Source organism: Myotis nattereri (assembly GCF_964212035.1).
Source record: "Myotis nattereri genome assembly, chromosome: 1".
NCBI classification, from domain to species: domain Eukaryota; kingdom Metazoa; phylum Chordata; class Mammalia; order Chiroptera; family Vespertilionidae; genus Myotis; species Myotis nattereri.
The window spans coordinates 48,187,038-48,213,742 of NC_138075.1; the positions used below are offsets into that span (position 1 = coordinate 48,187,038).

Here is a 26,705-nt window from a genome sequence, read left to right on the forward strand (position 1 = left end):
GCAATTACAATCATGCAATTGATGATAGGAAGTATTTGTCTTGTTTCTGACTTCAACAAAAATAGCTTTTGTATTTCATCAATTAGTATAGGATATTAGCTTTCTTTTTTGGGGGAAAACTGTCATATTTTAATAGTTTCCTTTTATTTTGATGTTAGTTTTGTAAAATCAGAATTGGTTTCTTTATCAATGTATTTTTGTTTCTAATGGTACAATAATCTGAGGTTTCTTTAATAATGAATATGTTGGCAGACTGCAGATATAATTTACTCAGTAGTTATATAATTTTTCTTTTGATACTTCTTACTGGGCTAGATTTTCTTAAAGTTATAATTATTTGTAACTATTTTAATTAGTGAAATTGACTTGTTTTCTTTTGGGAGTTTCTATCAAATTTTTGTCTTAGGTTTTCAAAGTTTCATAACAATATACTCAATGTTAAATTTTAATAGTTTGAGATTGTATTATGCAATATAATAACTACCAGCCACATATGGCAATTTAACTTATATTAATTAAAACAAAATAAAACATTCAATTCCTCAGACCCCAAGCCTCTTTTAATTGCTACCATATTGTATTGCACAGATGTTACATCTGGCTTTAAAATTCTAAGGTGTTTTTTTTCCATTCCTATTATCAATGTTATTGAAGCTACACAAGTCATAAGGTTCTACGTCATATTCTTGAAGAACTAATACTCCCAAACCAAACCTTTCTTCACTCATCTCAAATAAGTAGCAATCATACACATGAACCTGATTTTCTATGCAACAGGAAAGAAAAAATTCCTTTAATCGACTGGCTACAAAGCTATCTTTATACAATAAGTCATATATAATACTAAAACCAAACAAAACTTTTATGCAGAAAGTACCCTCGAGAAGGGGGCAATGGCAAATCTATCATTAAGTTTTAAATTCCTTTTCATTCCCTAGCATAATATTTTGATACCTTAAAGGCAAATTTGACCTCTAGCTTTATTATAAACTAGTGGCCCGGGGCAAGAAATTCATGCGGGGGGGGGGGGGGGGGGAGGAGAGTCTCCTTAGCCCAGACTCACCCTCTCCAATCGGAGACTCCTTGGGGGATGTTTCACTGCCGGTTTAGGCCCGATCCCTGGCAGTCGGACATCCCTCTTGCAATCTGGGACTGCTGGCTCCTAACCGCTCACCTACCTGCCTGCCTGTCTGATCACCCCTAACTGCCCTCCCCTGCCAGCCTGATCTCGCCCCTCACTGCTCTCCCCTGCTGGCCTGATCGCTCCTAACTGCCTCTGCCTGCCTGATTGCCCCTAACTGCCCTCCCCTGCCGGCCTGATCTTGCCCCCAACTGCCCTCCCCTGCTGGCCTGATCTCGCCCCCAACTGCCCTCCCCTGCCGGCCTGATCTCGCCCCCGACTGCCTCTGCCTTGGCTGCCACCACCATGGCTTTGTCCAGAAGAAAGTTGGACATCCGGAAGATGGCTGGTCAACCCAGTCTAATTAGCATATTACCCTTTTATTAGTATAGATAGATTATATAGGATAGGATTGCTTAAATGGGGCGGAGGGGGAGCCTTTTTCATCAGAAGGAGATGCTCTTGGCAGACAAAAATACATAATCCCTATTATCTGGACTGATAGCCAGCCATATGCACTATACTGCCAAACCGGTCATTATAAAATTGAACCCTTTCTTACACCTTACACCAAATAGCTGTTGCCCTTAAAACCCCTCCTCAACCCCCTTAGATTTTGCCTTCACAGTTCACCCAGATTAGGTTCTGATTGGTCCGTTTCTATGTCAGTCAGCATCAAAAGCTCTGCCTCCTAGGCAGCCATTGTCTCCTCGCAGTTCACCCAGATATGGTTCTGATTGGTCGGGTGCCGGGAGCCGGTCCATCCTTGCTGTTTCAAGGGACCTGGCATATGTGGCATACTGTTCTTAAAATGTTTGCTCATCTTGGCACTATGTGTTTTAACCAAGGTCTCTGAGAAAGGTTGTTTCCCCAGGTAGGGATTTTCCCCTGAAGTTAGGGAGGGAATAAAACCTCTTAACTAAGTGCCAGGTGGGTAATTAATCACTTTAACTACGAACAATCATGCTTAAGCTACATAATCTTTACTCCCTGGAATGGAGATAAGAAACGCCCTAACCTTTGTAATAGAGATTGATAGGATTGAATCAACTGGTATAAATACAGATGTAACAAGACAGCAAGAGACAGAGAGAGAGACAGAACCTAGGCACAACCTACACAGAACGTTCTCTAGAGACAGAAGAACTTCTCTGGAGAGAACATGGCAAAAGATCCTGGACAGAAACTGACCTCAGAACCTAGAGACAGAACCTAGCGAGAGAACATGGCAAAAGATCCTGGACTGAACCTGACTACAGAAATTGGCAAGAGAACCTGACTAGAACCTGGTGACTGAACCTGGCTGGAGAACCTGGACAGAACCTGGCTGGAGAACCTAGCGAGGGAACATGGCTACAGAACCTGGCTGGAGAATCTGGAGAACCTAGCAAGAGAACATGGACACAGAACCTGGCTGGAGATCCTAAACAGAACTTCGCTGGAGATCCTGAACAGAACTTGGCTAGAGATCCTGGCTAGGCTGCTGATCAACGGAACGCTGCCTCCGTGTCATTCCTTCTTCGCCGACTCCGTCCACACCTTTGGGGACCCCTGGACCTGCTGGGGTTGGACCCCGGCAGTCGGGTTCTGTGCCAGTCAGCGTCAAAAGCTCTGCCTCCTAGGCAGCCATTGGCTCCTCGCAGTTCACCCAGATTTGGTTCTGATTGGTCAGTTTCTATGCCAGTCAGCGTCTCCGGGCCAATCTCTGGGCCTGATCAGAGAGGCGGGGCTGATGAGCAGCCCCCGCGGTTGCTAGTGAGGCCTGGAGAGAAAGAGAGGCAAGGGCTGATCAACAGCTGCCATGGAGGCTGTGAATCAGGCCCTGTTTTTCTCTCCAGGCCTGATCCACAGCCCTTTTGACAGTCAGTGCTGGGTCACTGCAGGACTGACTTCCGGTGTTTGGTCGAGGCTTCAGTTGTTTTGGACATTACAGACCCTGGCTCTTTAGATAGATGATAGATAGATAGATAGATAGATAGATAGATAGACAGATAGATAACATAGATACAGAAAAACATCCAAGTTGATATTCTAGTAGCTTCATCTATTTCAAGCCAAGAAAAGTTAAAATCCAAAAATCTATTTTAGAAAAGCAAGCTTATTTTAAAATTCTCCATTAAATTCTGGTGTAATGCCATCAAATAAGCCAATTTTAGGAAATTAGGAGAATACCTGCAGAAAATACTCATATTCTTTGTTAAAAGCAGACAAATACCAGTTTTTATGCTTTCAGACCACTTCTGTTAAAGGGTTTCTTTTTAAACTTCAAAATACTGTCTTTAAATAAACAAAACTCTTCCTGTTCTCTAATCTTTACACATTGAAGATTTGTTTCCAAAGAGTTTATAATGATAATCAACAAAAAATTTTCTCCTTTTTTATTTTTAATCACAACTGCCTTAGAAAATGATTTAGTATTAACTTAAGCACACTAGGTAAGAGCTTTATTTTCATTAGTTTTGATTAAAACTGCTAATATTACAGGTGTTTAAAATGTGAAATACAAGGGTTTTTCTTTTTAGACAAATGAATCGATGCATATCATTTCATAATATTTCTTTGTTTGGAGTTCTTTAATACATTACCCTGCCAGGAAGAAGAAAAATCTATAGAAATTTTGTTTTAATACTCCTTTTATACTTTTGCATTCTCAGAAATTCAGCTATTGTTGATAAGGATAATTTGGCAAGACTATACCAGATGTCAAAAATTATTTGTTCAGTATTTTAAATCAATTAACTCAATTTAATAAGCTATCAAATTAAAGTTACTAATTTTTTTTTTATTGTTTAAAGTTTTACATGTCTCCTTTTTCCTGATTGATCCCACGCCACTCCCACCCCTGAGGGCAACACCCTACCACCCCAGTGTCTGTGTCCATTGGTTATGCTAATATACATGCATACATATTAGCATACATTTAAGTCCTTTAGCCATTTTGAGTTTGTTTTTGTGTATGGTGTAAGTTGGTTGATCTCTAAACCTTCCCCCCGCCACCATTTGTCTCTGGATCTATTTTTGTTCATCAGTTTATGTTGATCATTGTATCTCACCTACGAGATCATGTGATATTTACTTTCTCCAACTGGTTTATTTCACTTAGCATAACGCTCTCCAGTTGCATCCATGCTGTTGCAAATGGTAAAAGTTCTTTCTTTTTTATAGTGGCATAGTATTCCACTGTGTAGATGTACCACTGTTTTTTAAGCCACTCATCTGCTGATGGGCACTTAGGCTGTTTCCAAATCTTAGCTATTGTAAACTGTGCTGCTATGAACACAGGGGTGCATATATCCTTTCTGATTGGTATTTTTAGTTTCTTGGAATACAGTCCTAGAAGTGGGATTACTGGGTCAAATGGGACCTCCAGAGGAAACTCCATACTGTCTTCCACAGTGGCTGCACCAGTCTGCATTCCCACTAGCAGTGCCCGAGGGTTCCTTTTTCCCCACATCCTCACCAGCATTTGTTGTTTGTTGATGACAGCCATTCTGACAGGTGTGAGATGGCATCTCATTGTTATGATTTGTATTTCTCAGATTAGTGACTTTGAGCATGTTTTATGTCTCTCGGTCTTCTGTATGTCCTCTTTCGAAAAGTGTCTATTTAGGTCCTTTGCCCATTTTTTTGATTGGATTGTTTATCTTCCTTTTGTTAAGTTGTATGAGTTCTTTGTAAATTTTGGAGATTAGGACCTTATCTGAAATAGCATGGGAAATATGTTCTCTCATGCAGTGGGCTTTCTTGTTTTGTTGATGGTTTCTTTTGCTGTGCAGAAGCTTTTTATTTTGATGTAGTCCCATTTGTTTATTTTCTCCTTAGTCTCCATTGCCCTAGGAGCTGTATCAGTAAAGATATTGCTACGACATATGTCTGATATTTTGCTGCCTATGGAGTCTTCTAAGATTTTTATGGTTTCCCATCTTACATTCAAGTCCTTTAGCCATTTTCTTTTTGTGTATGGTAAAAGTTGGTGATCTACTTTTTTTTGCATGTATCTAACCAAATTTCCCAGCACCATTTATTGAAGAGACGGTCTTGACTCCATTTTATGCTCTTGCCTCCTTTGTCAAATATTAATTGAGCATAATGGCTTGGGTCATTTTCTGGGTTGTCTGTTCAGTTCCATTGGTCTATATGTCTGTTCTTGTGCCACTACCAGGCAGTTTTGAGAACCATGGCTTGGTATTATAGCTGGATATCTGGTATTGTGATCCCTCCAACTTTGTTGTTCTTCCTCAGGATTGCTGTGGCTATCTGGGGTCTTTTTTTATTCTAGATGAATTTTTAAAGTTTGTTTTAGGTCTTTGAAATATGCCATTGGTATTTTAATGGTGATTGCATTGAATCTGTAGATTGCTTTGGGTAGTATGGACATTTTAATGATGTTGATTCTACCAATCCATGAACATGGTATGTTATTCCATTTGTTTATGTCTTCCTCTATCTCTTTTTTCAATGTACTGTAGTTTTCCAAGTACAGGTCTTTTACCTCCTTAGTTATATTTATTCCTAGGTATCTTAATTTTTTTGGTGCAATGGTAAGTGGGATTGGTTTTTTTTAGTTTCTCTTTCTGTAAGTTCATTATTGGTGTATAAAAAGGCCATAGATTTCTGGGTGTTAATTTTGTATCCTGCTACATTGCTGAATTCATTTATTAAATCTAGTAGTTTTTTGATGGAGTCTTTGGGGTTTTATATGTACAGTATCATGTCATCTGTGAATAAGGAGAGTTTTACTTCTTTTCCAATTTGGATGCCTTTTATTTCTTCTTCTTGTCTGATCACTATGGCTAGCACTTCCAGTACTTTATCAAACAGGAGTGGTGAAAGTTTCTGTTCTTAGGGGAAATGGATTTAGTTTTTGCCCACTGAGTATGATGTTGGCTGTAGGTTTGTCATATAAGGCTTTTATTATGTTGAGATATGATCCCTCTATTCCCACTTTGCTGAAAATTTTTATCAAGAAAGGGTGTTGGATTTTGTCAAATGCTTTTTCTGCAACAATTGATATGATTATGTGATTTTTGTCTCTCAATTTGTTTATACAATGTATCACATTTATTAATTTGTGGGTATTGTACCATCCTTGCATCCCCAGAATAAATCCCACTTGGTCATGGTGTATGATCTTTCTAATGTAATGCTGGATTCGATTTGTTAGAATTTTGTTGAGGATTTTAGCATCTATGTTCATCAAGAATATTGGCCTGTAGTTCTCTTTTTTTGTGGTGTCTTTATCTGGTTTTGGAATTAGGGTAATGCTGGCTTCATAGAAAGAGCTTCGAAGTGTGCCTTCCTCTTGAATTTTTTGGAATAGTCTGAGGAGGATAGGTAATAGTTCTTCTTTGAATGCTTGGTAGAACTATCCTGTAAAGCCGTCCAAACCAGGGCTTTTGTTTGCTGGAAGATTTTTGATTACTGCTTCAATTTCTTTAGTAGTTGTCAGCCTGTGCTCCCACAGTGGGGGTGCTGCTCAGCTGACTGACCTGTCCCAGCAGCCTAGCGGCAGCTCAGTAGTCCTGCAAGTCCAATCTCTGGAGAATGGGCCAGGCACTGATGGACCAGTGCTGCTGGCATGATCCTGACAGCACTGCAGGCCTCCTGGAAGTTGCTCTCTGGCACTGCAGCCCCTTCCAGTTCCTGCTTTGGCTGCTGCATCTTGACAGATATGCCTTCCCACTGCTTCCTGGGCCCAGGGCTGGTTGGTAGAAAGCATCTCATCTCTCAGGATTCCCAATCAGGGATGATCTTGACATCGTGTTGCTGGGAACGAAGCCATTCCTGGATGCAATCGGGGGCGGGGGGGGGGGGGGGGGCGGAGAGGGTCAGTGCTAAAGCTGAGCATGAAATCCCTCTGGGTCTTCAGCTGGTTGATGGACTCAGTGGTCTCATGGATTCTGATATCAAGGGAGGAAATCTCCTACTGATTGGTGGTAGAGGCCAGAAAATTGCTCATCTGAGCCTTGTGGGTTGTCCACCTCCAATGGCATAACAAGCTGTCTTCTTCTGGTTAGGGTCCAACCTAAGGATATGGTTGATAACAATGGGTTCTGGGGCTGGGTCTGGGGCACAAGCAGACATTTTCAGAATGGGTCCATCATGGTAGGTGGCATGCGAGATCGAAGTGGAGTAGCTATGCCAAATGGGGAACCCACAAAGGGTCCACCTACAAGCCAGCCATGGCCATCCAGCTCCCTGGTGACATGCCAGGCCACCGGTCCTGCACTACAGGGCCTGCAGAGCCCATGGGGTGGAAGGCAGCAGCCCCAGGGGCCCCTCATACCTCCAGCTGGCCCTGGCCTCCTGAGCACTGGTCCTGGGTTGGCTTGCATAATACTAACTCTTATTCTAGACACAAAGTAACAGATGTAAAACTCCTCCATACTCATTAATTTGGTTTAAAATTAAGCATAATTCATTATTCTGAAAAATGGCAAATAAAGAAGTCAGCATTTACCCTTTTTTTTTTTTTTAATTTCAGAGAGAAAAGAAGAGGGAAAGATAGAAACATCGATGAGAGAGAACCACCCATCAGCCGCCCGCTGCATGCCCCCTACTGGGGACGGAGCCAGCAACCTGGGCATGTGCCACTAACCGGAATCAAACCCGGGACCCTTCAGTCTGCAGGCCAACACTATCCACTGTGCAACTGGCTAGGGCTACCCTGCTATTTTCATACAAACTATACCTCAGGGTAACCAAATAGATGCAAGAATAAAAGATTCTAAACTTGAGAGGTTTCTTTTTTTTTTCCAGCAAAACAAAATAACATATAAGTTTATTTTATTTTTCTTACAAATAAAGTAACATGTTTTTCTTAAAACAAAAAATAAGAACACCATATTTTAACTAGGTAACACCTATTTTGTCAGAATGTAATTTGCTGCTAACCCACCTTACTTAAAAAAGTCTTCATAGTTGAAAGTATTACATATATCCCCTTTCCCCCCATTGACCCCTTCTAGCCCACCACCTAATTTTTTTTTATAAGAGGAATATTCATCAATAAGCATTAACTCAGCAAGTACAGAGACTTTAAGGAATGGCATCTCACCCGGCCAGCATGGCTCAGGGGTTGAACATCAACCTATGAACCAAGAGGTCATGGTTCAATTCCTCAATCAGGACACATGCCTGGTTGCAGGCTCGATCCTCAATGTGGGGCACACAGGAGGCAGCCAAACAATGAATGACTCTCTCCCATCATCAATGCCTTTCTCTCCCCTCCTCTCTGAAATCAATAAAAATATATTTTAAAAAAGAAAGAAAAAAGAATGGCATCTCTTCCTAGTGAGTCAAATCTCAGAAATGCAAAGGACTCTCTAAACAACCATGGTCTTAGGTATGGAAGCACAGAGATTGATAGGCCTTCTTTCTCTTCATGTCATCAAGACTGACAAAGAAAAGACCTGGTCAATAGCATTAAGTAAAAATGATGACTTAATAAGGTAATGATTCATTCATGAATAAATATTAATAAACACATACTAATAAACTGGGCTAATTGTTATTTAAGTATTTCACATTCTTTTTCATTTGTAAGAAAAGCAATTTTGAAAATGTTTTCAAGTCCTCCATATACTACATTTGGCTAAAAAATTTCTCAATACTATATTTTCTAACTTACAAATATTCTAAAACCAGATAGAAAATTTGGGGGAGCCAATATACCTAAATCAAAGATAAAAGCAAATATTGCCTCAACTTTTTGACCTCAAATTACTGAATAAGATGGACTCCTCTGAACTGTATGTTCAATTTGGCAAATGGAGTCACTGCAGTTAGCTACAAAGCAAAACCAGCAGAGTGGGTATACAGGCAGCTATTAATGGGCCACCAGTGGTTTGTCCCACAGTCTCCGAGACACCGAGAGCCCAGTAGTGGACTAGACCCTGACAGTTACTAGGCCAGCAGAGTAGTGATTACAGAGGTTGACAAATAAAAAATTCCAACAAGTTTTATCTATGATAATTATACTGGCAACTTACTATTTTAAATTTAAATGTTTGATTATGGGAAAGTTAAAATATACATAAAAATAGAACACTATAATGAACCCCATGTACCATCACTGAGTTTCAATAATTAGCCAATCATGTTTCATCTATACCTTCTACCCACTTACTGGTGCCCATATTATTCTGAAACAAGTTCTAGATCATATCATTTCACCTGTAAATATCTCAATACTAGTGGCCCGGTGCACGGATTCGTGCACATGGAAAGGAAATTAATTAGAAGAAATATTTTAATATTGCTATTCACCCTTTCTCTATAATAGAAGTGTCAGAGATGAAAGAAAATTAGTAAAATGTACATGAAAATAATATATAAATTCATTAACAAATAAACAATAACAACATGATATAACAACAAAGACATGAAAACAACAAAAAGATGATGTAAAAATAACAAAAACATGATATAAAAACTGATAAAAAAATGACTGATAAATTGATTAAACTTATTCTAATATCTCCCTGTATACCACATTAAGAGTAAAAACACTTTCAGAGTGCTTGACTAATTTCCCTTGTGATGAAGTATTTACAACTTTAGCGTCATACGCTCTTCGAACTCGAGAGAAGGCAACAAATAACTCCATTTCGTCGGAGAAATTTAGGGAGAGGCAAAATTGACATGTAACACCACATGTGTTACATTCCACCACAACTGTGTTCGCTAACTGCATCCTCATTTACCTCATTTTCGCTATGAAGGCAGTTCCTATCAGCACTGGTAGTACTTGTCGATGACTGTTCTTCATACATTTTCTGTAGACGACGCCGGCTTCTTTCAGCTGCAGAGGTACGTTGTGCCAATCGTTGTTCTTCAGACATATTCTGCCGGCACCACTTTCTTTCGGCATTGTCGTCAGCAATTAGTCTGACAAGAGTCCTCTTTGTACCGTCTCTGTTCTCTGCCCCGCTGTGCTTAACAGAAGCATAGAGAGCAATGGCCACTGGAGCTGAGGCTGGCTGCTGGCTCACAGAAACTGTAGTCGTTTTATCCACTGAATTATCGTCTTCAACTTCAGAATCCTCAATGACATCACTGATTTCCTGCCATGGCTCCAGCTCCCCCTCCTCACATTCCATGAACAGGCCTGCGTTCGTCTTGCTCCCGGTGTCCGCCAGGCTCCCGTGGTTGCCGCCGGCAGTCTGACCCGGAGAAGGCGCCGTTGCCTTAAAGAGACCTTATGTTTAAGTGGTAAACACCACTGAAGCTTGACTCTTAGCAGGGCCCAGTAGGAGCTGCCAAAGAGCAATGAGGTACTGTTGGCGCGAACCTAATAATAACCAAATAGTCCTCTTCATGTACTTCCTAAACCTCCACACAATACTACTTCCGTTACCACTTCCGGTTCTTCCAAAGTATTGAGCTTCTCTGGGTCCGGGATAGTTCTAATCAAATCATAAACCTCTAGCGCTTTCTCTTCCATGATCCGGGGCTGCCGGTCAGCTCCCCGCTCAAAGAGGCCCGAGAGCCACAGGGCCCAGCTCAGCGTCCAGGAGAGCAGCCCCGACACCCGCTTCATCCTCAGGCTCCGCCATCCCTGGCGACTGTCCCACCGATTTATCAACTTCCTGGTTTCCAAATGGGCCGAGACCAACCTAAAAGTGTCCAGGGGAGCAGGGAATGGGCCTAAAGTTCTAATTTTAATCTGCTTCTGTTTGATACATAATGCTTACCACATACAGTTCCATTTGTATTGACTAAAGGAAAGAAGTTGGGGTGGGAAGAAAGAAAATATTACTTAGCGAACAAGAGAAGTGAACACTAGCCCTTATGTGAAAGTCTTGGGAAGATACTCATTGCTATTGAAAGCTTCACTTACCTCTAGCTTAGTTGATGTGACCTATCAAAGGAGTAGGTTTGGGTCAAATCAAAATGATTCCTTTTGGTGTTCCTTTCCCTCTTTTCAAATAGTGACCGATTTTATATTGTTCCATTTGCTTAATATGTGCCTCTTCCAAATGCCCTGTTTTATATCAGAAATGAAGGGAGCTGCTCTGCTAAGGTCTCCCTCTTGGGAGGTAAATGAAATTAGCTCACATATGTCTGATTTAGGTCTTCTTCGGGAATAGTGTTATGTGGCCCAAGATGATCAGAGGGCACAGTATTACAGATTTGGTATAAACCTGCCCATTCTGGGGAGATAGTAACATAATTCAATCTTTCTAATATATACTGCCTTTTCTGTACCAGACACTAAGTACTGTGGAAGATACAAAGATCTGACATATGGTTCCTGCAGTCCCCAACAACATTTTCAAATATCTAACACACAGTAGGAAATTACAAGTATCCCAAGCACTATGAGTTTAGAAGTTACATCCAGTTACAGTTGGAGCTGGAAGGCGGGAATGGGGTCAGTTCAGTGACAATGTCATAAAGGGTTTGTAAAGATAGGACAAGGCAGGGATTCTTGAAAAGGAAAGGATAGAGAATTGTAGGCCTCTATGCCTTTAGAGCATAGAGCAGATGGAAAAGAAGTTTTACCATTAGCTAAAGTCAAAATATTTGACTACAAGCACAATAATTAATAACCAAATAGGTTACACCTAATATGTCAATATTTTACCTCTAAACCAAATCAGTCTAACCACAAGAAACTTATGTACAAAGAAAACTTACAAACGGGAGTGGAATTACTAAAATGCCCTGGAAAATAACACATATACACATACCTCATACAGAAAAAAGAAATATTTTTTTTTGTTTCCTAATCATAGTGAGGTGTGGGGAAAATGTTCATTTAAACTCCAGCTTCATCGATGTACAGCTATCACAGAGCTCTTTTAGGCCATCACTGTAATAATGATACAGGATGAATCCCTGGCATTTTGTTTTAAAACCCACAAATGAGACGGTAATGTGCCCAGCTGCAGCTCCCTTCCTGAATTTCAGAAGCTCTGGGTGTCGCACACATGCAGCTCTGTATCACTTCACACAAAAGACTGGCAACTGGCCAAGAAGCCTCTGTGTGGTATATATTCCCCAAGGTTTAAGAACTGCCATTTAATTACAATTAGCCATAAAACGACATGTACTTTTAGGACATTATCCCAATATAAAACAAATTCATTTCAAATTTATTTAACAAAGTTATTCCTCCAAAATGCAATATATAAAGACAGTAAAGTATATAACCTATATTTTTAAAGAGACCTATAATTATAATTCCATTCCATTAAGATAATTCTAAGATAATTCTTAAAATTTCCTCAGATTACTATTTCCTTATAATCTTACCAACAGCGAGAAAGCCCACCACACAAAGATTTAACTGTATTTGTAAACTTTTCCATAAGCAGTTCATGCACATTGCTAACTAAAAATCAAGATGAATGAATGTTTTAACATCTGGTACATGTAGGTTGACATGACCAACAACAATGAATGATCTTATTTTCTGCTGTCTTACAACCCTATAGAAACGCATGGTTCTATCAATTAGGTTGCTACATCATTCTAGTATGTAAGTGTTCTGAGAAAAAGGGGGGAAAAATAAAGAAAACACTTCAACAGCTTGGCTAATACTTAACTTTCATAGAAAGGAGTGTTTTTTTTGTGTGTTTTTTTTAAATATATTTTATTGATTTTTTTACAGAGAGGAGGGGAGAGGGATAGAGAGCCAGAAACATCGATGAGAGAGAAACATCGATCAGCTGCCTCCTGCACACCCCCCACTGGGGACGTGCCCGCAACCAAGGTACGTGCCCTTGACCGGAATCGAACCTGGGACCCTTGAGTCCGCAGGCCGATGCTCTATCCGCTGAGCCAAACCGGTCAGGGCAGAAAGGAGTGTTTTACAAGACCAAATAATAAACTGAGCACTAGCCTTTGTGTGAAAAGCTTGGGGAGATTTTCATCTTTATTGAAATCTTCATCTACCTCTAGCTTCTCTTTCTCCCGTGGCTGGACATCTTCCACACAAAGGATCACTGATATATTAGTGATCTGAATGACTGAACCTTAAGATTCAACAGTCACAAGTTAATAACGTTAAACCTGTCAAAATTTAAGACTTAGGAAGCCAACTGACCTTTTTTTCCTCCTTTTGATGGACACCTTTCTACAATGCAACTATCAACTAAAGATGATGTAGAAAGGATTAGCACACAACTTCAGTAGAAAGTGTGAATTCAACATATTTGGAGTTTAAATTTCCACCCTGCCTAGTACCACTTCATATGACAGTCAAGGGCTATACAAGAAAAACAAACACACACAAAAACCTTCCAAAGAAATCCTTTAACTGGCCTTTCCCACTTCAATGTCAAAAACCTTTTGAATTGAGTAAACTGATTAAAACAAGAATTGTTTATCATAATTTTCTAGTCAAGGAAAGAAATTTGTTTCACACCAAAGTTAAAATTGCAAAATACACTGACTTTCTAAGGATATGGATTGTTAAACATCACTGTAATCTAAATAACCTAGATCTAAGTAGTTCTAAAAAGAGACACTTAACTTTATTGTCATTTATATGAAAATCTTCCCCTAAAGGATTTGATATTTTAAAAAATAGCTAACATGAAATTTCTGACATTCATCTGCAGAGGAGAAGGAGAATGGAGCTATTCTGGGAGAGGGGACACGGTCACAGTAGTTTTTCATACAAAGAAATTAAATTTTTAGGGATTATGTAACAAAATGTTAACTTGCACCGTAGAAACATGGTTTTGTATCATATTCTTCAATTAAAAACAAAATAAGGAAAAAAGGAATTGTAATGAACAACAAAGAAATAGATACTTTTCATTTTCCTAAAAATTACTGGGATAGCCAAGAACATAAGGTAGGAAAGAAGAGGGGGCTAGAAGTTGAAAGGAACAATGCAAAGTAAAAGCTAAGTGAATAGGTTAGGCATTTTCTGATGGCTCCAGGACCATGAGTGAATGCTAACAGAACTAAAAGGAGGTGTTGGCAGTAGCAACTGGCTTAGAGATTGGTGAGGAAGGGGAGCGAGGAAATGAAAAAACACTTGCACACTCATAGAAAGAATTATCATTTCCAGGAAAATATTAATACTTACCAGTATGTACTGTAGCTACTACAATCCATACACACTGTGTGCTGAGCTTTATCTTGTTTTTCTGATTTCTTATGGTTGGTTAAGGGTACTTGTGCATCTTCATAATGCTTCTTTGCATGGCCATTCACATACCTTACAAAAACCAAATGAAAAATTATTTTAATCTAAATATTGCTTTGGAAGTTAAAGTAGTAGGAGATGATGATAAAATTAGATGGTAAACAAACCAGAATAAGAAAGAATTCCTCCTTATAAGAGCATTCAATCATTTAGTTATTTATTAAGTTGAATACTTAAAATATGCTCCTTTTTCTGCAAATATGACAACCAACTTTTAATTACAGCAATATACAAGGTAATCAAAGGTTGACTATAGTCATAAATATTTTGTAACACTTTCCAACTCAGATTTAGTAAATCACTGTATTACAGAAAGCAGAATGAAACAGTTTGAAATAAGTGTTCATATGCACCCAAATTCATCTCCACTTTCACCTAAATACTGTACAATGCTGTAACTAACCACAACTGTGAAGGCCCTTATAAAACAAAACCTCCCAGTACCTAAAAAAGCAGCCAATTTGTAGAAAGCAAGGCCTAATTGAAAACTCTGAACCATCAAAACAAATGTTGGTTAAATGGTACCAAAATAAACATGCTCAGAGTTAAGGTGACATTTTTGTCATGAGGCACCTTAATTGTACCAGGAGCAACACTTACCTTGTGGTAAGTAGGAAAGATCAACTTCAAGCCCAGCCTCTCCATCCCATAAAGCTGGAAGTGACAAAAGCACTACTAATCTCAACTCAAAATTTGATCATGTTGTTTTCCCATTTTTTCATTGAAGTAAACATAACCAACATTTGTATGTAGTACATGAGTCCTCTGTCCACAAAAGTGGATTAAAGTGAATTTTTAAATAAAATAATGGTTAAGAGTATAAACTCAAAAACTAGACTGCCTGAGTTCAAAAGTAGGCTTTGTCCACATGCAGTCCATATGAGTTTGGGTGAGTCATGTAACCTCTCTGTACTTATGTTTCTCATCTGTAAAATGGAGATAACAGTGCTCAGATCTCATACACCAAGCATGTCAAACTCATGGCCCACAACAAATATTTTTGCGGCCAAGCCAATATAACGGTATGTAAGAAATGTTTTAATAAAAATTTCGTAACTTAATTTTTACAATATCCTGTTATGCATAATTAATAACGAACTACAATGTTCGCTAATGACTGATTACTATAATCGTGTTGCATTCATTTCCCTTACGTGCCTTATGCACAGGCACACCATTTCTCTCCACTAATACTAGCAGCAAATATTTTAGCAGCTGATTGTCACGTCATTAGTCTTTGGCTAACTTGTTTGGTGTGCGCAACAGGAAATACATCGCTTTCGGAGAACAAGAAAAATAGGTTTATTTGCATTACACTTGTTAATTTGTACAGTTATTCAGTGTCTGGTAAGTTAATGTTCAAAAAAATATTACTTTTTATTAAAATGTCCTATTATTTTATGTTAACAATTACCCATTTATTTCAGCCCTTTGTATTCAGCATGTCTCTATCAAAATAAACCTATGTTTCTATGAAAATTGAAGCTTTTGTTTTTTTATGGCCCACATAAACTTAAACCTCATTTGGCCCTTGTTAGCCTTTGAGTTTGACATGCTTGTCATACACTGTTAAGTGATTAAATTAAATAATGCATGCATGAATAAGTATTAGTAATTATTTTATTCATGTTTTCCTTTATATGTTTAACTACTATTTATTCAGAATCCAAACAGCATAATTATTTAAAAAGTGGTAATGTTAAGCACATACTTTGAGATGACATATTGCACAGTTTAAGAAACACCCAATATTTAATTAAAAAGGTAAACACCAAGATGTAATATAGGCTTAAAAACTAACCAGCTCAATTTCTAATGTTTATATATATTTATTCTGTGCCATGAAAAGAATAATATTTATGAGTGCCTTTGAAATCAAAGAAAAGGTAATACTGAACAATAATAATAAAAGCATTACTTTATTATTGTTTTCCCATTTTTTCATTGAAGTAAACATAACCAACATTTGTATGTAGTACATGAGTCCTCTGTCCACAAAAGTGGATTAAAGTGAATTTTTAATCACTTTGAAGTCTTTGAAAACTGATTATTTGTACATTGTACATATGGTTCATCTGGCCACCACACTGTGGTCTCCAAATAGACTAGACTAGAGGCCCGGTGCACGAATTTGTGCACCAGTGAGGTTCCTCGGCCTGGCCTGTGGGATCGAGCTGAAACCAGGTCTCCGACATCCCCCAAGGGGCCCCAGATTGCGAGAGGGCACAGGTCAGGGCAAGGGACCCCACCAGTGTACGATCGGGGCTGGGGAGGGACTCAGGAGGTTGGCCAGCCAGGGAGGGACCACAGTAGGGCTCCAGGGCATGTCCAGCCCATCTCGCTCAGTCCTGATTGGCCGGATCCCAGCAGCAAGTTAACCTACTGGTCAGAGCGTCTGCCCCCTGGTGGTCAGTGCACATCATAGCAAGAGGTTGAGTGGCCTTAGCATATCATTGGCATATTACACTTTGATGGGTTGAATGGCTGACCGGTTGACCGGACACTTAGCATATTAGGCTTTTATTATATAGTACGTTTAAATGATTACTGTAAATGTCAGTGATAAAGAAAGAAATGTATTACTGCCAATATTAAGATTAGCAATGTTTTGGCTAATACTCAAATACATCAGTCAGATGTTAACAGTTTTGTATAAAAAAATGGCTAATATAAAAATAAGTATTTCCCTCAACTAGTTTTAGATTTTAACTAGACAATTTGGTCTAAAAAGGAAAATGTTAATATTTGTCACACATTTCTAACAACAAGCACAAAAATTTTTTAGATAACTTAAATGGGATGGTATTATGAAGGCCAATAAATATATAACTCAAATATGCTGATAAACTTGTTTCCTAGTTGAAAAATATTCAATTTAAGACTTCCCTACAGACAAGTGGTCTAAAATTATTATAATCAGAATCCGTGGCAATCAACACATAATAAAAGGGAATTAACCAATCAGCTATGTAAAATGAAAATCCAAATGGAGGCTACTCTCACCTGTTTAATCTACTTAATCATATTTTTCTGCAACTATATAAAATATTTAAATTTAAGATTGCTTGCAAATGGAAACAGACTACCTGCATAGTCTAGGAAATTTTCAATTTATTTTCTCAAAACCTGCTTAGAGAATTGTTTATTGTTTGCTATTAAGAACATTAATATCTCCAATTTTTTAGTTTGTCAGGTCTTTTTGTTGGCATATGACCTTCAAGATTTAGGTTGTAGAGCACTATGAGACAACTGGAGAACAGAACTATATAAATTTTATTGCATTATAATTCTCACCTCTCAAAATCTAGGAGAGGAATCTGTCTCTTCAAGTGCAGAATTTAAGTGCTTGTACATTTCTTCTGTTTTAAAAAAGTGTTATCTGTACAAAGTATTTTCAGGCTCCCCAAATCCTAGAGATTTCAAAACCACAACAGCCAAAATTAAGATATGCAGTTAACATTTTCCAAAGGTACTCTTAAGTGTACATGGAAAAAAAAATACTAAATTTCAGGGTTCAAAATGTAAAAAATCAAGTTAACTGAACAAAGATGCTCTCTTCATGCAATGAGGGTTTTAAAATAACAATGGGGAAACAGTCCTAATAAATACGATATAGATTTCAGCCTGTGTGACTTAGTATAATTTCCCATCTCCTGATGCTAAGCTTTTAACTCTGAAGCAAATTCAAAGTGGATTTTTTAAACTACAAGAACAATAGATATAAATGTGCCACTGCCAGACTAAAGGAACACAAAGGTTGATATTTGAGTTTGTGTCAAAAGAAAAGAGTTACTAAAGTATTTTAGTAACATCATTTTAAAACCAAGAACTGGGAGGAAATGCTCAGGCTTCAACCGGGATGGGTGGGGGTGTGGAATTAGGTCCCTGGAAAACAAAAGTATCTTAATGGAACAATGAAACATTTGATACATCTTAGAAATTAACTATGAACTCCACAGTGAGAACATTTTCAAGGGAATTCCTTTAGCTATAAATATTTTAGTGTTGCTTTTTCTTTCTTTTTTTTCTTCAGAAGAATAATGTAATACCTGGGATTTGAATCAAAAGTCAGGAAATTAGGTGGAGATGGGGTAGGTAATAGGTGAAACAAACTGGGCCATGTGCTGATGATTGTTGAAGCTGGGTGATGAAAATATGGGGTTCAATTATACTATCTCTCTCCTTTTGTGTATGTTTAAATTCACCCTAATAAAAGGTTTAAAAAACAACCATGAGGTAAACTTTTATTTAAATACTAGAGGCCCGATGCACGAAATTAGTGCACGGGTAGGGTCCCTAGGCCTGGCCAGCGATCAGGGTGGATCGGGTCCTTTCAGCTGCCAGCTGGGGCCTTCCTTCCCTGGCTGCCAGCTGGGGTCCACTTTCCCCTGCTGTTGGCTGCCAGCCGGGGTCCCCCTTCCCTGGTGGCCAGCTGCTGGCTGGGGCCTACCTTTCCCAGCGGCCAACTGCTGGCCAGGGCCTTCCTTCCTTCTGCGCTGCCCCCTGGTGGTCAGTGTATGCCATAGCAAGCGATCGGTCTCCTGGTTGAACTCCAGTGGGGACAATTTGCATATTAGGCTTTTATACATACATAGAAGATGTGAAAGTTCCCACATATCATCTTTTCAATCAAATATTACTAGGTTTAGGTTATCTTGATCATCAAATGAATTCTGAGTATCAATATAAAGGGTTTCCCCCCCCCTAGATTTTCCTTAGTTGTACCACTGGGGGGAAAAAAACCCAACAGATTCTATGGGGACAGATAAACTCTACAGAGAATTACACATTATGATTATGCAATGGTGCTAAATAAATCCAAATCAATAAACCGTTAACATAAAGCTTAAAAGCAAACTGAAAAATGCAAGTAGGGAAGCAAAGTAATAAGAATGTCACCTACCTTCCACAATGGACACTTGAACAAGTCAAACAGACCCAGGGGCTTTTGTTGGATCGGCACACTAATAAAAAGAAAAATACACAATATACCACTTGTACATGTTAATTCTCAATTTTTCCCCTAATCTGTAATGTCATATCCTATGATTCAGTTGTGAATTCAACGGCAGCGTAGGCGTACTGAGCTCATAGATCCCTGCCCTGGGAGAGCACTGACACAAAGAGACAGCCTAATTAGTTCTACTGAGAAGAACGTAAATGCACATACTCAGCAGCTGCTCATTTAATTGTTGACTCAAATAGTTTAATTACTACTTAAATGCATATTTACTTTTTTCCATTACTTATTCCTTTTACCAGTCTGACAAAATTGATAGTCTATTTTCTCATAGCATTTTTAAAATTTTAAATTTATCTTTCACTAAAAGCATTTTTAAGTCTAATATTTAATCACATGTCTTTGCCATGTAGATCACATACTATACTATTATAAATGACAACTTTCAGTTTATTTACCAAAGGTATACCTAAGGATACAATTAAGAACACTAAACCCAATTCTTCCCAAATCAATGTCTGTTACATAAAATATAACTCTAAATATGACAACTGCATTTAATTCTTGCTGAGAGTGTAATCAGAACATTAATTATTTTAGTTTAAGTATTATGGAGGAAAGCTAACAGGGTTATGAATATTTTAAAAATATTAATTACAATTTTGCTTGCTGTTTATTCAATTTTTTTTCAAAAAGCCCAACCAACATAACAATGATTTTCAAAAGGGAAGGAATATAAAAATCACCTGGGAAGATTTTTCAAAACATATATGTTCTACTGGGGCAGAAGGAACATGTATTTTGAGAAAAGCAGCTTCCCAGATAACTGCTTAATAATACAACCCCTTGAGAACCACTAGTTAGCCTCCTAGGAGCATGGGAGGGGCAGCACAGCACAACCACACACTCAGGATTATAGTAAATCCATAGTCTGGCATATAATATGTGTTCAATAAACATTTGTTGATCAACCAAAAGACTTGTATGCATGCATATAAGCATAACCAATGGACACAGACAATAGGGGGGTCAGGGCCTGTGCTGGGAGGTGGGAGCGGGCTAGGAGAGGTCAATGGAAGAAAAAGGAGACATATTAATACTTTCAACAATAAAGAATTAAAAATAATAATAATAAACATTTGTTGAAAGTTTAAATTTCTTAGTTTAAAATACCAAGCTCTTCCAAAACCTGGTCCCTGCCTTACTGCTCTTGCCTTATCATACATTACAACAGGCCTTTCTCACTGTTAAGAAAAATTAACCAGACCTAACTGGTTTGACTCAGTGGATAGAGCATCGGCCAGAGGACTGAAGGGTCCCTGGTTTGATTCTGGTCAAGGACAAGTACCTTGGATGCAGGCTCAATCCTGTAACCAATCAATGTGTCTCTCTCACATCGATATTTCTCTCTCTGTCTCTCCCCCTCCTTTCCACTCTCTCTAAGAATCAATGTAAAAAATATCCTTAGGTGAGGATTAACAAAAAAAAAAAAAAAAAAAAAAAAAGAAAGAAAGAGAAGAAAAATTACCCAAAATGGAGAATAAGGTGAATCAAGAACTGTAAACCCTTCAAATGTATAATGAAACATTTTTAATAGGTCCTCCAAAAGACATTTTATTATAGTGCCACTAGGAGTCCAATGCATGAAATTCATGCAAGGGGCTTGGCCTTGTGCAGCCCCGGCTTCATCGGGAAAGTCGTCCGGAAGGTCGTTCAGCCATCCAGTCTAATTAGCATATTATGCTTTTATTATTATAGACTAGAGGCCCAGTGCACAAAAATTTATGCACTCGGGGGGGTCCCTCAGCCCAGCCTGTGCCCACTCGCAGTCTGGGACCCCTCAGGAGATGACCACTTGCTGGCTTAGGCCTGCTCCCCAGGGGATTGGGCCTAAGATGGCAATCAGACATCCCTTTGGCAGCCCTCGGGGGAATGTCCACTTGCCAGTGGGGAGCAGGCCTAAACTGCAGTCGGACATCCTTAGTGCTGCTGAGGAGGCAGGAGAGGCTCCCACCACCACCGCTGTACTGGCAGCCATCAGCCTGGCTTGTGGCTGAGCAGAGCTCCTCCCATGTGAAAGCGCCCTGACCACCAGAGGGCAGCTCCTGCATTGAGCGTCTGCCCCTTGGTGGTCAGTGTGCGTCATAGTGACCAGTCATTCCCAATCTTTCTGCTGTTATGATCAGTTTGCATATTACCCTTTTATTATAGGATAGAGGCCTGGTGCACGGGTGGGGGTCGGCTGGTTTGCCCTGAAGGATGTCCCGGATAAGGGTGGGGGTCCCTCTTGGGTGCCTGGCCAGCCTGGATGAGGGGATGATGGTTGTTTGCAGCTGGTCACACCCCCTTCAGGGTGGGGGTCCCCACTGGGGTGCCTGTCCAGTCTGGGTGAGGGGCTGAGGGCCGTTTTCAGGCTGGCAGGCGACTGAAGCTCCCAACCTCTCCTTTTTTTCTTTTGCATTCTGGGATTTATTTACCTTCTATGGCTGTCACTGGAGCTGAGGGCTGGCTTTGGCTCTGAGGCCGGCTCCAGCTTGAGGCCTCGGCTGCTGAAAGCAGGTATCTGGGATTTATTTACCTTCTATAATTGAAACACTGTTGCAGCTCCAGCTCCGAGGCCAGCTGGCTGAAAGCAGGTATCTGGGGTTTGTTAGCTTCTATAATTGCAACATTGTTTCTTAGAGTGCAGCTCAGAGCCCCGCAGCGGCAGGCGGGAAATCTTGGCTTCCTCCATCGCCAGGGCAACCACGCCTCCTGTTCGCTTCAGCTGCCTGGCTGCCGGCCGCCATCTTGGTTGGCAGTTCATTTGCATATCACCCTAATTAGCCAATGGGAAGCGTGTCGGAGATACGGTTAATTACCCTATTTGTCTTTTATTAGATTAGATTGCTTGACCTGTTGTTTACTATAGATTAGGAACCAAATTCTACTAAGTTAAGGTAAATTTGTAGATTTTTTAAAAAATATATTTTATTGATTTTTTAGAGAGGACGGGAGAGGGATACAGAGTTAGAAACATCAATGAGAGAGAAACATCGATCAGCTGCCTCCTGCACACCCCCTATTGGGAATGTGCCTGCAACCAAGGTACAGGCCCTTGACCGGAATCGAACCTGGGACCCTTCAGTCCGCAGGCCGACGCTCTATCCACTGAGCCAAACCAGTTAGGGCTGTAGATTTTTATTCAGTAGAGATAATTTGTCCAACAGGATCCAAAGGTTTTACTTCCCTGTAGGACATGAACCAATTTTGTACCTAGTTAACTATTTAAATGTTCTTTCTTTAGTGTCAACATACACTCAATTCCTCAAATGCTTTTGGAATCAGCTTTACCATCCTGCTGTTTCCCTAATACTGAGTTAAATAAATCTATGACATATGGTCATTCTATATTTGTCTGGGAGGAATGGAGTGGACAAGGAAGAATAAAAGAGCACAGTGATATTCTGACCAACAGGGCTCTATTTTTAATAGTTTTATATTGATATTTAGAGAGAGAGGAAAACAAGAGGGAGAGAGAAACATCTACATGAGAGCACAACATCAATGGCTGTCTCCTGCATGCACCCCAAGAGGGATCAAGCCACAACCCTGGCATGTGCTCTTGATTGGGAATCAAACCAGCAACCTCCTGGTGCACTGGATGACCCTCAACCAACTGAGTCACACATGGCCCAGAGCTCTAACTATTCTTGAAAATGAACGCTTTGAATGTAAAACCCCTTTCCAGTTAGCCAAAGGCCTTACCTTTCTTTAGGGTAACTGACACATTTACATTAATTGCCAGGGCCATCCTAAAGGTATCTGAGTTTTTTACTCAGTTGGGTCCAATTTTGTTATGTTTTTGTAAGCTACATGACAGAAAGGCTAAGAAGGATACCTGCCAAACTGCTAACAATTATTTCAGGCAGGTACATGAGAAAACTGTTTGTGGAGGGAGACTGTTGGCTTTTTATTTGTACACTCCTGTGGTACTGGATTTATATCAACAAGAAGATGATGTATTTATAGTTTGAAAAGAAAGTCCTAAAAAGTATATTTTTAAAAAGGAAAATAACCCTATCTGGTTTGGCTCAGAGGATAAAGCGTCAGCCTGTGGACTGAAGAGTTTCAGGTTCAATTCCAGTCAAGCGCACATGCCTGGGTTGCAGGTTCAATCCCCAGTAGGGGGTGTGCAGGAGGCAGCCAATCAATGATTCTCTCTCATCACTGATGTCTGAATCTCTCTTCCTTCCTTTCTGAAATCAATAAAAATATATTTAAAATAATAAAGTGAAAGAAAAATAAATTAGAAAATAGCTTACATATTCATGGTTTGGGATATAATTTGCAGAATTGAAAAACTACAAATATTAGAGTTTTGTTCCTACAGCAAATCTCTTTTTTTTTTCTCTTAGTTAATAGTAAGAAACCCTGTAACTCAATCTGGGAAAAAATAACTGTTGAAGTTTAATATTATTCTCAGATAATTGTTATAATACTAACTATGGGCCCAATTTTTTTAAAATATATTTTATTGATTTTTTACAAAGAGGAAGGGAGAGGGAAACATCGATGAGAGAGAAACATCGATCAGCTGCCTCCTGCACACCCCCCACTGGGGATGTGCCCGCAACCAAGGCACATCCCTTGACTGGAATCAAACCTGGGACCCTTCAGTCCACAGGCTGACGCTCTATCCACTGAGCCAAACCAGTTAGGGCTGGGCCCAATTTTTTAACTACCTAGAGTTCTTTTTAATTATGAAATATTTTTTTATTATTTTAAATGAAGGGAAAGAAATCTACAGCTAAATCACTATTACTTTGATGCGTTTCCTACCGAGTGCTCCTTTTCCCCCCTTATAGTTGTAAATATACACACAATACATAAAATTTGGCCCAGTGCACGGATTCGTGTACATTGAAAGGAAATTAATTAGAAGGTTGCTGGCAGGGCAGGACTGGGCAAGACGAGCCAGACATGCCTGGAGCCAACCTACAGCAGTCCCTCCCCGGCCAGCCACACCTGGGGCGGTGCCATGGCTCAAAGGGCATCTGCGGAGTGAGCAGGGTCCCTCTGGCAGGTGGGGTCCCTCAGCCTGGCCCTCGGGATTGGCCAAAACCAGCTCTCCGACATCCCCCAAGGGGTCCCAGAGTGTGAGAGAGCACTCTGCAAAGTTGCTGTCATACAGGATGTGGAATGCAAATGCAAGTGTGCAGTAAACCAGATTCGGGGCCGATAGTGCCCCAGCAACAACATAACCCATGACCCAAGGTGGAATCGTGCGGCCCCGCGAGGAATTGGGCTCCCTCCTCTCTGGTTCTGGGGTGCGTCACCTGAAAACCACCGCTGCCAAGTCACTGCAGCTTAGCAGTAAACCAGATTCGGGCTGACAGTGCCCTAACAACATAACCCAAGGTCGAAGGGGAATCGCGGGGCCCCACGAGGAATTGGGCTCTTTCCTTTCTGGTCCCGGGGCACATCACCCAAAAAGCACCACTGCCAAGTCACCGGAGCTCAGCAGCTCCTGCGTTGAGCATCTGTCCCCTGGTGGTGAGTGCATGTCATACCTACCAGCCGGTTGGCCAGTGGCTTAGCCTTTTATGTATATAGACTGGTGGCCCGGTGCACAAATTTGTGCACATTATAAGAAAATTAATTAGAAGAAATATTTTAATATCTCTATTCGCCCTCTCTCTATAATAGAAGTGTCAACCAAATTCACGATCTACAATGGCAGATTGAAAGGTGTGCAATTGGCGCCAGCGAGAGCTTTATATGTATCGTGCATGCAAGAGTCAACTTAGTCTTTTATAAATATAGAATAAACTTGCTTAATTAGAATTGCTTTCTGATTTAGCTAAACTTTTTCCAGCCCAGTGAAGCACCCCAACTTCTCTTTCAGGTAATTGTCAGCAACACAGCAGTAAATATCAACACAAAGCAGATTATTATTGTAGATCATGCAGGGAGAACAAAGGGTAAAATATTTAACTGCAGCAGTGTTTGATTATATTCTGAGCAGTGAGAAAACCTGAAGTCATTTTCAAGGTCCAACAGTTCTTCTTTTCAGTCGGATCAAGTTTCTAAGCTTTCCAAATCTCCATTTTCTGACTAATGAAAAGAAAATAGGATTCGACCAAGTCTTCTATCTACCTACTCCAGGACTTCTGTGAGGATCAAATGAGATGAAGCACAGGAAAACGCTTCACAGACATTTGGTTAAAGTGTAAAATGTTTGCACCTGGGTATAAAGCAATTCATGTTCCTGGGCTGAAGAAACTCCAAGGAGGCTAACTGCTAGGGAGAGGAAGCTGGGTATTGCTATGTGATGTCATTACCCAGCGCCCTCAGTGACCATTTCTGGGCTAGGCTGGGTTGTGGGCCGCATTTTGTGCTATGGGGTCTTGGCAACATTGGCTACGATTTTGTGGGTTGTTGCTCTGGGGTGGTGGTGGGGCCTGTGTCCCACTTGGGGGAAGCTGAGTGTTGCTTTGTGGGCACCAGGTCTGCCTTGCCATTTATTGTTAAATGGCCTGTCACTAGGGAAAGGAAGCTGGGTGTTGCTACGTGACATCATTACCCAGTGCCCACTACCAATGTTTCTGGGCTGGGCTGGGCTATTGGCCGCATTTTGCACCATGGGTCTCGGCAGAGTCAGCTGTGATTTGGTGGGCTATCACTCCAGAGTGGTGGCGGTGCCTGTGTCCCACTTGCAGGAAGCCGAGTGTTGCTTTGTGGGCGCCAGGTCCGCGTTGCTGTTTCTGTATAAATGGCCAGTGTGTGTCATGGCAGCTCCTGCATTGAGCGTCTGTCCTCTGGTGGTCAGTGCACATCATAGCTACCAGTCAGACAGACACTTAGTATATTCGCCTTTTATATATATAGTAGAGGCCCGGTGCACAAAAATTTGTGCACTCGGGGGTGAGGGGGGGTCAGCCCAGCCTGTGCCCTCTCGCAGTCTGGGACCCCTCGGGAGATAACGACCTGCTGGCTTAGGCCTGCTCCCGGGTGGCAGAGGGCAGGCCTAATCCCTAGGTGCAGCCCCTGGTCGGGCTCAGAGTAGGGCCGATTGGGGAGTTGGGGCGCCGCCCCCTGTCGTGCAGAGCAGGGCGGATCGGGAGGTTGCGATGCCACCCCCAGTCACGCTCAGGGTAGGGCCGATTGGGGGGTTGGGGCACCGCCCCATCACACTCAAGGCAGGGTCGATGGGAAGGTTGTGGCGCCACCCCGTCACGCACAGAGCAGGGCCAATCAGAGGGTTGGGGCGCTGCCCCCTGTCATGCACAGAGAAGGGCCAATCAGGGGGTTGGGGCGCTGCCCCCTGTCACTCACAGAGCAGGGCCCATCGGGGGGTTGGGGCTCCGTACCCTATCTCGCACAGAGCAGGGCCCATCAGGGGGTTGGGGAGCTCCCCCGTGTCATGCACAGGGCAGGGCCGATCAGGGGGTTGGGGCATTGCCCCCTGTCACTCACAG

General features: G+C 40.7%; 1 protein-coding gene across 2 annotated transcripts in view; it reads right to left on the minus strand.

Moving 5' to 3' along the window:
* The window catches only part of USP3 (ubiquitin specific peptidase 3), a 105,191-nt gene that overhangs the window by 50,831 nt on the left and 27,655 nt on the right, over positions 1 to 26,705 (minus strand). For both annotated transcript variants that reach the window (XR_013996176.1, XM_081094434.1), the window contains exons 2-3: positions 19,189 to 19,249; positions 14,166 to 14,297 (exon numbers count right to left, since the gene is read on the minus strand). Coding sequence is in view for 1 of the 2 variants with exons in the window: in XM_081094434.1 (XP_080950560.1) it covers positions 14,166 to 14,297; positions 19,189 to 19,249 (193 nt within the window). In the remaining variant the exon portion in view is untranslated. The remainder of the gene's footprint in view (positions 1 to 14,165; positions 14,298 to 19,188; positions 19,250 to 26,705) is intronic.